Here is a 13,753-nt window from a genome sequence, read left to right as displayed (position 1 = left end):
GTTATTGAAAACACAAAAAATAGTCAAAAACCTAATTCCCAAATGTTAGAACTTTCCTTCGTGCTTATGGTTGTTGCAAATAACAATGTTTGGTTCATTACTTATTATGTTGTAGGAGAAAAGTGAAATTCTTATGTTTGAAATGCTTACCGAAAAGATTAGTGTATTTTTATATTTTTTATTTGATATATAATCAATGATAATTGTTCATTTGAATTTTCAATGTTATGTGATATTATTTAGTACATAATTTAGATCATTATGCTACAATTCATATTAAATTTTTTTTCCTAATAAATATTTTAATAATTTAATATGTCAAATTTTCTGGCACCACCTAAATTATTGGGCTGGCTCCGCAACTGCATATAAGTTTACTTATGCATGTTAGTTAATGGAACTCCTCTTGCTTTATCATTTGAAAATAAATTAATGATGACATGAGCAAAAATGTGTTGATAACTCAATTTCTGATAAGATTCTTATGTGCAAAGCTAATTCACCTATAAAGTCAATTGTATTAGAAAAGATTATTTTCTTTTATTTATCTAGATTCATTAGCTGTTTTACTGTTTGGTTGGTGATGTGGTTGTAATATATTTGATTTTCCAAGTTAAAATACTAAGCTTTAAGGTCAAAAGAGCATACTTATCAATACATTTTATGGATTAATTGTTAGTTTTTCATTTTCAATGTTATTTCTCACTCAAGTTTATATTTGGATAGGAATTTAGCATGAAAAATGAGAATTTGCGCAGAAGGAAAATTTGGATCAGATGGGCGGCGCTATCAGCGCGGAATAAATGCATTTTCAGTGAAAAATCCGCGCCATCAGCGCGGAAGAAGTATGACCGGCGCTGATAGCGTGGATTAATTCAAATTCAGTACAAAAAGGCGCCATCAGCGCCGGTTTTCGAGCAGGAAGACACCGTGTTTTGAACGCGTGCGTGCAAAATTAAAAAGGGGGATCAGAAGACAAAAATGATAGAGAGGGAGAGCTTGAAAAGAACTTCTGGAGCTTTTTGCGGAGATTGATCTTGGAGATTATTTTCTCTTCCTTTTGAATTCTTATTCTTCTTTTATGAATCATTGTAATTCAGCTATGACCATGTCTGGCTAGTTTCCTTCATTGTGGGTAGGGTCACAGTTGGTTAAAAAGCCAACTCTTAAAACCTATCACCCAATACTTAGGACAAAAAAAGGTAAAATAATATAGGATAATATATTTATGGGATTAAAGTGTCTGCTGTAACTTTAGATAAAAGTGCCTGCTGTGCAATTAAACAGTGTCGTTTTGGTCTTTTTTTAAAAGTCAAATTGCTTACTGTGCAACTCTTCCGTATTCATCTTGTTCGCATGCCAGTTTCTTTTTCCCTTAATGGCAGTGTGATATTAAGGGAAAAAGCGTTGGAAAGATCATTCAGTAATTTGACTATCTTTACTGACATATGAATTAATCGCATCGAGAGAATGACATGTTTTGGTCGGAGTGGGTGATCGCGGAACCCAATTAAAATGGCGACAATAACAAAAAAAAAATGGAATGCAATAAAGTTAATATTACATGATGCTAAATGCACGATTGAACAGTTAACTTATAGTCTATTCTATAGAATGCATAATATAAATAACTGGTGTAAACGAACGCCATAATATGACAATCGAAGAGTTAAAAAGATTCGCCCCATCTAAGAAGAGGGGGGAACAAGAGGTAGACTTCCGCAAAGATTTAAAATGGCATTACCTAATTGCAGTAGGGCATAAGCGAGTGCCTTCCTGGTTGATCTTTCCAACGCTTTTTCCCTTAATATCACACTGCCATTAAGGGAAAAAAGAAACTGGCATGCGAACGAGATGAATACAGAAGAGTTGCACAGTAAGTAATTTGATTTTTAAAAAAAGACCAAAACGACACCGTTTAACAGCACAGCAGGCACTCTTATGTAAAGTTACAGCAGAAACTTTAATCCCTATATTTATTGGGGAAAAAAGTATCTAATGTTACTTTAGACAACTTTGTCTAATGTTCATTGAAACGACGTAGTTTTATGGTTGAAAAATTAAAAAAATAGAATGATAAAGACTATTATAACCCTGAAATAAATTAAAATTACAAAAACACCATGATTTCCGCTCCAAAACGACGTCGTTTTGGTGAACATGACATAAAGTTATCTAAAGTAACTTTAGAAAAAATAAACCCATATTTATTATGTAGGAGGAAAATAAAAGAATTTCATGCACATACAACAATAGATGAAGAGCTCGTTAATTTTTGTTTCTCTCTCTTTGATTGCTATCTCTCTCTTTTGATTGCTGTCTATGCAGGAAAACTTTTTATTTTCCTGTTTAAATGACAAATATATTACCCAATAATATAACCTTCTCTCATACAATTGGCTTTATGTGTCGGAGAATCAACTTTGTACATAACAACCTTATCAGAATTTGAGTTACACATTTTTGCTCCTGTCATCATTAATTTATTATGAATTGATAAAGGAAGAGGAGCTTCATTAACTAGCATGCATAAGTAAACTTAATATGTCAACCACGGGAATTAAAGAAACAAAATACAACTGCTAAAGAATTAAAAGAATGAGATATACGATGATCACTTTGAGTGAATTAAAATAATTAACAAGTTTATTTAAATATATGAAATGCACTGAATAAAGAAAGAATATGATAGGGATTTGATATTACATCTCAACCTAAAATTAAGGTATTTGATGTATCATATTTAATTTATTCCTTTGAAATGCAGATCGACCACACTTAAATTCATCGACTATTGTTTTGTTCTTATAATCCTTGTCGATCTTTTTCTCAATTGCTGGCAGTCTGGCACTTTTGAGCGAATAAACTAGATTCAGTAGTGTTGACATTTTTCTGTAAAAAATAAAAGTAAAAATAAAAATTTGCTGAAGGAATCTTCGCTTAATTAGGGTCAATTAAGAAAAGAATAGACAGAACATCAAACAAGTGATGTTGGCCATATCAAATACTCATCACATCTGAATGCATGTATAAAGAATTAATTCACGGGTTACACACAACATTTAGGCTAAAATTCGGAAATTAGAGCAGACACATAATGTTCAAGTGATAGTGGTTTGTTGTATAGGAGTTCATATGGTGGTTTGTTATTTAAAAGTGGTGTGCAGGTTCTGTTTATGATGTGTATTATAACAACCCTCATTAGTAAATTAAGGGAAATGAATTAATTAGGTGGTTAACTAGATTAAATACTTATGCAATGAAATTGTGAGAGTTAAATTGATAGACTCATGTGATAAATAATAAGAGAATATAGTCTAATGGATCCAAAAATAATTATTAGATATGATTAAAAATATCAATGTCATGATGGTGTAAGTTAGAGTTATTTTGGTAATTAGACAAAATAAGCCTAAACATGGATTAGAATGTATAATTAAATAGTTTAGAAAAATTAGTGACTTCAAAGTATCTTAAAATTAATTAAATGATGATTAGATTAATAATTAAAATTAAGTAAAAGATGTAGTAAAAATGAACCTATAACATTTAATTTAAAAGTTACAAAGTTGATTAAGTAAACTAACATAGTCACTTGGTTAATTGTAACATCAAAGTGGGTAACTCTCTTTTGACTTCAAAATTTACGTTAGTTGTTATTTTTCTTGCTTTTAAGTGAGCCAATGGAAGTGTAGGTTGAAAAGTCAATTAGGTGAATATGTAAGTTACATGATCTTTCCCTTTTTTTTTTTTTTCTTCCAAAAGTCGGTTGATGGTGTGTGCCTCACATATCCCACGTCACTTTCTTTCTTAAGCATGTTAAGAAGTCAATTAGGTATCCAATAGAATTTAAGCATAAAGGTTACAAGTCGGTAGCCCCTTGGGATTGGTCTCTCACGCTCATCTTTTCTTTCCTTTCTTCTCATGAAGGCCGAAGCTTGCTAAGGAAAAAGGGCAAGGAATTTCTTGAAGATTTAGGCAAAACTAGTAAAATTTTATCATACAAAACTTATAGCTTTAGGTCTTGTGATCCTAAATCTCCATTCTTTTCACCTTGGAAAGTTTTATATCTTGAGTTAGCCTTCTCTAAAGCGGGCTGGTACTGTTCATCCAAGATGTAGAAGTTGGGTTTTCTTCAAGTCCTTAAGTTGGAATATGCTGTTTATGTTCAAGTGAAGCTATTTAAGGTAATGCACCTAAATTATAATGGCTGGAAATTTTGTTATAAGCAAGTGTTTTCTATGATGAGGGCTGATTATGGATGCAAGATATCATAATTATTTAAGGGGTTTTGTGCATGGTTATTGGTTGTTTGTTGATTCTATGTTAAACTAAACATGGAAATGCTCAAAATGAGTAAAAGGATTTGATATACGTACAAAGACCTAATCAGCCAAGTGAGGGAAAATAGTGCAGACTAAGTGTTTGTTAAAATGCATAAATGGAACTATGATTTAAATGGACCAAATGATTATTGGTTTAATATATATTAAGTGAAGGTTCAAAGAAAATTCATATACCCCTTTATATAGTCCATTCGGCCATGAATGGTAAAATAGGAGGGGTAAATCTCTAAGTCTTGAAAAATATGTTTAGAAGATGTTTGGAACATATATCGTTGATGAACAAAGTAATCTATAATGATAGGAAAGGAAAAAAAAACAGAACTTGCAACTAGAAAGTTAATTAGGTGCTTCAAAAGCCGCATTATTAAAAAAGAAGAAGATGCAATTTGGTTGTTATCTCAGATGATTATTTATTACTTGTGCTTTCAAATATAGTTGAGAAGACTTCCAGGTGTAATTTTTAATAAGTAGAAAGAGGACACGTAAAAAAAAAGTAGGTGTAATAGGAAGCTAATCAATTTGGTGCTTTGGATATACTATTTGTTATAAAGTTGGGGAAGCCAAAGAAGAAAATAATGGTATACTTGTCAATAAGAATTGACACAGCTGATCTTCTATTCACGTTAGTTATGATGTGGGTTTGATTCTTGTCTTTATCATATATAATTCCACTTTAAATTCTCAATGTAGTTGATAATGGATGGCATGAATGTGAGTGTTGTTGTTTTAGTGTAGTTTAGGGTCCACTTGATATAATAAATCAAGATGGAATATGGTTTAATTGGTGAAAAGGTCATTAGACCTATTTTATGTCAAATCTGTTAAGTAAGATACTGGTGATTAAGTTGATGCTTGAAAGACATCAATGTTGATTATCAGTAATGATTTTATAATTGGATTGTGAGTATAGTATGTTAAGTGAAGGCATAACCTAATGAGTTAAGATTAGGTTAATAAGTGGTGGTTGTGTTAAAAAAAGAAAAAAAAAAGAAAGAAAAGTTAAATATAATCTAAAGTAACTCGGAGTAGTTACAATTACACAACGAAGGGTGGTAAGGACTTTGTCAAGATTAAAGGAAAATATATATGTATATGATCATTGAAGATGTTTTTTTTTAGGTTATGTGAGGTTCAATATTATGATGTTAGTTATGTGAAGTTAACGGAAATTTTATGTAATAAATATTTGTATGAGAATCAAGTTAATTGGTTAAGTATGGCAACGAAAGAATTGTATATATGTTTATATATTGAGTTCGGCCATGAAGGAAAGAATGGGCATAGATTGGGTGTTTTTAATTCAAGTGATTGATTTATAGCATTTTTCTAGAATAAGTAAGTATGATTCAAATGGTTTAAGATACGTGAAGCTTTGTTAAAAGTGTATGAAATGTTAACTATAAATTAGTAAATTAATTAACTAGTTGGGAGTCTAAGTTATGAAGTATAAGTTACGTTGTAAACTTATGGGATGGCATGAACTGTCAAGGGAAATAAAGTTGTCAAGTTGGTTATGAAATTAACATATGAAATATAATTATTCGGATTTCAAGTAATGTATATTTCATTGGAAATTTATGGTACTTTTATATGTACGGTAACAGAGTGAAATCGGACGAAGTAGGTGGACGAACAACTTGTAGACAACCAAGTTACGGTGTATTAAATAGCAAGTTAGCAGCAGGAAAGAGGTGACAGGTAAGCTTTCGGTTTAGGAGTTTTCTCAGCCTTTTTGTTCCGCCATGATCAGTGGCGATTATGGTTTCCGTATGGATATAATTGTTGTTAATATTGATACTTGCGTAGTTGCATTCATATAGTGCATGCATATGATATTATTTATGTTATGTTAATATGATATGATCTTCAATGAAATAAAGCCTTGGAAGTGTAAGTTACGGTTTCTGAACAGAGGAAACAATTATGGATATGATCACGGTATACACAAGGTATAGCCGAGGAAACTTTAGTTCTCTGATCATTATGAGTATGCTATTGAATGTGATACAATATTACGAATATAAGACGAAAGCCTTATTTATACATAAGACATGAACACACTTAAGATTAATAAGAAAGTACGTTATAAGAATAAATTAGAATTATCAGAAAAGATATATGATACGGAAATTCTAATATGGATTATATGGTGTTATCTATGTCTTGGTACTTGATATTTTCTTGTAGGAAGTGGACTCTTGGGTGGAGACTGCTCCATAAACCCCAAGTTTATTGAGATTCATTCTCACCCCGCGTTATGGGGACATATTTCAGGTATCGCAGCAGTTGACGATCGTTCTCGGGGCAAGAGGCCCGTGGTTGATGAGTAGATCTGAGCATAGCTGATGCCTGCTTATTTTGGGAGTCTGTCGTATTTATATGTACACTGTGATGTATTATGTTTATGTAGGTTGATGTAGGATGTTGTAGTTATGACACATAGCCACCTTTTGATATGATATATATAGAGTTATGGATCATGTATGTATACTACTGTATATGATATGGAATTGTTGTATATTGTGGGTTGTAAGAGCCCCAAGGCATTGCTGGTCCTTGTGTGTGCCACCCATTGGATTATTAGGTATATTTGTGGTATTAGCAAGCTTATGTAAATTTGGGGATTTAAGGAAAAACAAAGGAAACTCTGGCGAATTTTCTGTAGAATTGACAGATTTTAGGTGAACTTCGGGAGAGCATATCTCCCTCCATAGAGGTCCGATAGGGACGTGCCATACGCCGTTTTGAAGCTTGAGATTTCCCCTACATTGTGTAAAAATATTAGAATTTTATAGGTTGTGCGCAACCTTATGGGAGTCAGTGAACACAACTGCCCTGTTTTGCCCTGCACTTGGGGGCTGTTTTGGTCCAGTTTTGGGAATTTTATTCCTGCTTCATTTCTTGGTCAAATTAAGCGTATGATATATCAAATCGAAGATTGAGGTGTCTAGTTTGTAGAATAAAAATTTGAGAGCAATTTGATGAGTGAATTTTCTGCAGTAATTCGAGGAGTGAGAGAGGTTTTGAGCTGTTTTGGGGTTGGTTGGCTGTTTTGCTTATCCAACTTCAAACGGCGATATCCGGAGCAAACGTGCTCCGATCATAGCGTGTGATAGCTTTTTAGAAAGGGAATTAAGTAAGAAAAAAATATAACCTGAGTGGAAGGTCTGAATTTTTGTGGTGCATTCGCAGTAATTTAATTAGTGAACCATGTTCGGGTAAGTAAAAACGTAAAAGTTAGTAATTGGCTAAGTGGGTTTATGGGAACCCCGTAGTAACTTATGATAAGTAAAATAAGACATAGAAGTAGTTCAAATAAGTATTCCGCAAGAGTTTACAGTTACGGTCACAGCTTTTAATTATTACGCCTTTTTATGTTTTAAATGCTCGCGTAATAATCGGAAAAAGTTTATTCTCACTTTTATAAATGAACTGTTGTGATTGTAATTGCGCTTAATATCATAATTAATGTTAACAATACTGGTGTACAACGGGCTGTTACATGTATGGCATGAGAAATTGCATAGGTCCATAGGCTAAGTGGTAATTTGGCTTGAAAGAAAAGAGAACGAGCTGCATTAAGGATATGTTGGTGTTTACGTTCTGCAACCCCATTTTGTTGGGGTGATTCAACACAAGAACGTTGATGTTCAATCCCTTTTGAGAGATAGAAATCAGTCATAAGGAATTCAGCTCCATTATCACTTCTGATGATTTTTATGGAGGATTTGAATTGATTTTCAACATAGGTAGTAAAGTGTTTTAAATTGTTTCGTGCCTCAGCTTTGTTCTTTAAAAGAATAGCCCATGTAAAACGTGTATAGTCATCTACAATTGTTAAGAAATATCGATGGCCATGTAAAGAAGTTGTGGAGAAGGGACCCCAAATGTCAGTATGTATTAATTGGAAAGGAAATGTAGTTTTGATTGTACTAGAAATGTAAGGTAATTTTCTTTGTTTTGAGAAATGACATATATCACAGGGATCTATTTTATTACATGAAATGAAAGGGAAGTAGATGGACATGGTCTTCATGACTAGTTCAGAAGGATGACCAAGTCTTTGGTGCCATATCAATGCATCATTGGAGTTCACTTTATTGCAGAAACTTTTCTTTACAGATCCTTCATGTGTCTTCAATATGTAGAGTCCATCTAATTGTTTAGCTGAACCAATCGTCTGGTTGGTTGATATCTGTTGGATGAAACAAGTTAAGTCATGAAAAAGAATGTAGGATTGGGTGTCTTGAAGAAGTTTGGTTACTGAAATCAAATTGACACGAAAGGATGGTACATAGAGAACATTTTTAAGAACTAAAGAATCAGAAATTCTTGCTGTGCCTGATTGTGTTGTGGTAATTTGAGTGCCTTTTGGAAGTGTGATGTGTATGGGATTTATGGATTGGACACATGAAAGATTAGAGAAAATATATGTGATGTGATTTGTAGCTCCAGTGTCCAGAATCCAATGGTTTGATTTTATACCTGATACTGTGTTACCTATATTGAAAGCAGATGAGTGGGTTTGAATCATATTGGATGAGTGAGGCAGCTTTGATCTTTGTAGAAGTTCCACAATTTCTTGATGTTGTTCTTTTGAAAAGGCAAGATTCAGAGATTCTGGTTCAGGTTCTGGATCAGTATTGTGTACACTATCATCAAATTCTAGTGAAACAAAGTTTGTAGCAGCAACAGCAGCATATGGTCTTCTGGTTTGGTATCCTGGTGGAAATCCATGCTTGAGATAGCATGTCTCGATGGTATGGTTTGTTCTCTTGCAATATGTGCAAAACTTATTTCCACGACCTCTTCCTTGATTGAAACCTTGGCCTCTTCCTTGATTGAAACCTTGGCCTCTTCCTTGATTAAAACCTTGGCCTCTTCCTTGATTGAAACCTTGGTTGAAGTTCTGATTGAAATTTGGATGATATCGAGTCTGTCCTCTGTCTAGTTGTCCTCTGGAATTTTGTTGTTCAACAATATTGATGAAAGATTGTGAATCTTGGACTCCTATTTTCAGGCGCCTTTCTTGCTGAATAATCAATGAGAATACTTTGTTAAAACATGGAAGAGGGTCTAATAGCATTACTTGAGCTCTCACATGTTCAAATTGGTCATTTAACCCTTTCAAGAATCTTATTACATAGTCCCTTTCACGAGTATCCTTTACTTGTGTTGCTGCTCCACATGCGCAAGATGGTAAAATTGGCTGTAAGCTTTCTAATTCATCCCATAAAATCTTTAATTGGGTGAAGTAATCTGAAACACATTTGTCTCTTTGCTGCAATTTGAAAATTTCATCTTGAAGATCAGAAATTCTAAACATATCAGTTTGAGCAAACCTGTCTTTCAAGTTGTTCCATATATCATCTGCTTTCTCCATCCAAAGCACTGATTGTGCAATGGATTCTGAGATGGATCGATTGAGCCAAGAAATTATCATAGTGTTACACCTTTCCCATGAACCAAATAGAGGACTGTCAGCATCTGGTTTCTTGATTGTTCTATTAACAAAACCAAGCTTGTTCTTTGATAGGAGTGCCATACGCATTGATCTTTGCCATGTGTGGAAGTTCTTTCCATTCATTGAAGGAGATACTAAGACCAGCGATGAGCTTTGATTGGGATGTAGGTAATAGGGATTGGATTCTGGTGCTGGTGTTGTATTCTGGTTTGGTACTGCTCTTTGAGTTGGTGCGGATGCTGCATCTTCCATTTTCTTGATTGATGAAAAGAAAACAGAAAATTTCGAAAGGAAGAAGAAGGAAAATCTTTTGAGAAGAATTGGGAACAAGAGAGGGTGAATACCAGAGCTCTAGATGAGCTCTGATACCATATTGAAAACTAGATAAAAGATGAAAAAGATTGAATGTATTAATGAATTCTCAAGGTTACATTGCTGATATATATACAACAGCAATCAAACTAAAGCACGGAAGCAAAGACTCTTTAACTGTAAATAACAGAAATAACTAACATCTAACTAACAGACTTCTAACTAACTGAATTAATTACAAGCTACTGTATATATTAACAAAAAGAACAAGAAGTTAAACGACGTTGCGCCCGGCACATGGAGAGAAAATAAATAAGTGTATTGTATTGATTCAAATAAGGTTGCTGGAGCTTGGAGACAAATTAATACCCGTATTTAAATAAATAAGTGTATTGTATTGATTCAAATAAGGTTGCTGGAGACAAATTAATACCCCTACGTTGATAAAATTGTTGGTCATAGATGAGGCAAGAATCAATTATCCTGATCTGTAGGTAGAAGTCCCAAAAACTAGTTTTTATTACTAATATTTAGACAAAAGTGGGCTCGTTCAAACAAAATCAAAAGCATGCAATAATTGACGTGTGGAAGTTGAACAAGTGAGGATACAAATATGTGTTAGATTTTTTTTAATATTATTTTTGAAAGGGGATTAAAATCCTAATTCTAAATCCGTCTTGAACTCCAAATTAGTTGGGAACCTATAAGATTACCGGAGGATAATGTTAAAAAAAACAAAAATCAGAAACATGCACAGTGCTTGTAAGCTAGGTTAACGGATGATCGTGTCCTGGACCAGAGTTAACGGAGATTCCAGCACAGTGCTTTTCATTGTCCTCAATATTTTTTTTTTTTTTTTTTTGAGATGTTAAAGATATTTAATTAAAAAACTGCTGAGGGCAAACACATATGATTTCCCTCTGGTCTGTCTAGATGTGCACGTTAAGAGGTGTAGGAAAAGGTGACAAAAAAGAAGAAAATGGTACCATGATGCAAACTAGGGCATGTGAATACAACTAAATAATTGTGATTTACTAATAACAAAATCCTCTCGCCAAGACTACTTGTGAGCTACTTCATGACACCGCTGTGCAACTAAGTTGAAAGTTGACAAAGCAATTCTTCTTTGCTTAACACTTCTTTGCAAGCAGATGGCTGAAAAACATCAAATAAGCATATCACAATGGTGGAAACTAGAATATTATGAGCCTTGATGAAAATTTCTAAAGGAAAATGTAAGAAAGATAATTCCTACTTTATTGGTAGTAATAAATATTATCCGAGAACTTTTCCACAGACACTGAATTCCTGCATAAAAAAAGATTGTAATTTTTACCTGAAGCAATGACAACAATTTGCCCATTTCGGTGTCCACGTCCTTGAACATAGTTAAGCTCTCTGGAAGAGTGTTCCTTAGAAAGAATAGCATTGCTGAGGCAGCTTTTTCCTATAAAAGAAACACAAGATTATTAAGATTATTAACTGCTATAATAATGACATGTTTGAAAAATAAGATAAAGAAGACACACATGCTGATGATAATAACAATAATGACTTGCTCCTTTGTTTATATAGTCATGAGTGGCATACCAAAAAACTATAGTGAAATGAAGAATTAATCCCCTAATGAATGGAATGTTTGTAGATCATAATAATCAGCTTTAACATGATGCAAGAGCACTTCCCCAAGAAAATTTTCCATCAATACCTGCCAAAAATGTAATTAATAAACAAAGGTTAGACAGTGTGAGAAAGTAGTAAACCTCACCAGCAATTAAGTCAAAAAGTTATTAATATATATGAAAGCAAAGAGAGGTGTTAAGATGATGAGGTCACCATTTCATCAGAGAACTCTTTTGAGATCACAGTAAGCAGTGTAATTCCAGCATGGCGCTTCTTCCATTCCTTGGAATCCAAGTAAAGAGGCAACAGTTCAGAAGCAATTGCCAATACTTTACTCCCTCCAAGTGTAACACAAAGTTGTTTCAAACACTTTATTCCAAAGTCATGGTCATGGTCATGGTCACCAACACCACCATCCTCTTCAATACACAGAAGCATTTTCATAGAAACGAGGAACAACCTAACCACAGTTTGAGAAGGAAGGTTCAGCAACACGTGTTCACCGTACTCTTTTACCTCAGTCATGGCCATAACCAACTCAAACGCCAAACGATGCGTTTCATTGGTCAAACCCTCACTCTCCGCGATCTGAAGCGCGTCGAGAACCATGTCACTCACGTAAGGCTTCAACAGAAGAGGCTCTTGAGACACCAGATTTATCAACTCAACGAACGCGATTCGAAAATAGGTACCTTCGAAACCGTGCAATAGTGTGAACACGCCAGCCATCATCGCGCGTAAGAGCTCATGGAACAGTGAAGGATCAGAGAACAACTGAACCAAACTCACAACCGCACCAAACGACGCAACCTGAACGTTAGGGTTCGACGACGCCAGAGAAATCAAGAACGACGAATGAAGAAGGCGGCGGCGGTCGCGGAGAGCATCGCAAACAAGAAAACAACAATCGTTTGGCAACGAACACAAAACCAACAGCGCGACTTCACGAAACTTGTCGTCGTCGTTTGAAGCGATAGACGACACAAGCCATTCAAGAATCTGAGGCCAGTGTTGATGAGTTTTGTATATAGCGGAAACGGTTTCAGCGAGGACATAGAAAACGAGTCTTGGGACCTCTGACTCCATCACTATCAGAAGAAAGGTTTTGGATTCGGAAGATTTTGGATTCTTTTTCTTTTTCTTGGTGTGGTTTGGAAGGTTTTGGATTCTTGCTGAATGTTTACATTGACATGCAAGGGTTGCCTTATATATATAGAAAACTTTTTGGGCTCGTTTGGTGGGTAGGATATGATATGAGGCTGATAAGGGTAGGATATGATATGGGGCTGATAAGCCTCCTGTGTTTGATGAGCACCTGATTAGTAATCTGATAAGATTATGTTGAAGGAGAAAAGAGAAAGAAAAAATAAAATATAATGCAATAAATACAAATATATTGGGTAACGTGGGTATTTATTGGGTATCCAATATTGATATCCTATCCTATTGAATCCTAACCCAGCTCCTCCCATAAGATAAGAAATCATGCATTGGATAGGATAAAATGAGACAATAGGATAAGCTAATCATATCCTATTGACTCACCAAACAAGAGATAAAAATAGGATATAGTAAACTATCCTATCCTATCTTCTTTATCAGGTGCTCCAAACATATCCTTGTATTCTTAAATGACGAAAAAAGGTCTGATTTTAAGATGGCTTTTCAAAATTAAAGACTCTTACGCAATATCTGTAAAAGTCAAAAACTGTTTTGTGTTAATATATCGGGATCATTGGTTGTACTTTCAAAGTACATCAAATTGTGTGATTTTTTTTTTGATAAATAATTGTGTGCTTTTAATTAGGATACCTTATTCGCTTATTTGGAGGACTAGATCAAGAAGATATCATATTTTTTACTTTTAACTCATGTTTGGTGAATCAATAAGATATGATTAGTTTATACTATTGTCTCATTTTATCCTATTCAATATTTCTTATCTTATGGAGGAACTAGGTTAGGATTCAACGGAATAAAATAAAAATATTGAATACCCAATATATCC

At 34.0% G+C, this 13,753-nt stretch overlaps 2 protein-coding genes and 1 long non-coding RNA gene across 3 annotated transcripts; 1 reads left to right on the top strand and 2 right to left on the bottom strand.

Annotated features, from left to right (window-relative positions):
* The first annotated feature begins 3,874 nt into the window (after nucleotides 1-3,874).
* Nucleotides 3,875-6,958, top strand: LOC133302323 (uncharacterized). Its single transcript, XR_009750332.1, has 3 exons — nucleotides 3,875-4,187; nucleotides 5,951-6,044; nucleotides 6,621-6,958. It is a non-coding gene; the product is annotated as an uncharacterized LOC133302323 (long non-coding RNA).
* A 1,551-nt stretch (nucleotides 6,959-8,509) lies between these two features.
* Nucleotides 8,510-10,062, bottom strand: LOC133302322 (uncharacterized). The gene is made up of 2 exons (XM_061502081.1): nucleotides 8,832-10,062; nucleotides 8,510-8,541 (listed from the first exon to the last, which is right to left on the bottom strand). Exons 1-2 carry the CDS (start codon nucleotides 10,060-10,062, stop codon nucleotides 8,510-8,512), a joined length of 1,263 nt encoding a protein of 420 aa, XP_061358065.1.
* A 1,155-nt stretch (nucleotides 10,063-11,217) lies between these two features.
* Nucleotides 11,218-12,831, bottom strand: LOC133302320 (uncharacterized). Its single transcript, XM_061502080.1, has 4 exons — nucleotides 11,959-12,831; nucleotides 11,804-11,830; nucleotides 11,459-11,569; nucleotides 11,218-11,277 (listed from the first exon to the last, which is right to left on the bottom strand). Exons 1-4 carry the CDS (start codon nucleotides 12,829-12,831, stop codon nucleotides 11,218-11,220), a joined length of 1,071 nt encoding a protein of 356 aa, XP_061358064.1.
* Nucleotides 12,832-13,753: the final 922 nt, after the last annotated feature.

Source organism: Gastrolobium bilobum, unplaced genomic scaffold (assembly GCF_033153095.1).
Source record: "Gastrolobium bilobum isolate Gb01-03AN ecotype WA unplaced genomic scaffold, APGP_CSIRO_Gbil_v1 utg56153, whole genome shotgun sequence".
Taxonomy (NCBI): Eukaryota; Viridiplantae; Streptophyta; class Magnoliopsida; order Fabales; family Fabaceae; genus Gastrolobium; species Gastrolobium bilobum.
This window is presented reverse-complemented; position numbering and strand designations above follow the sequence as displayed.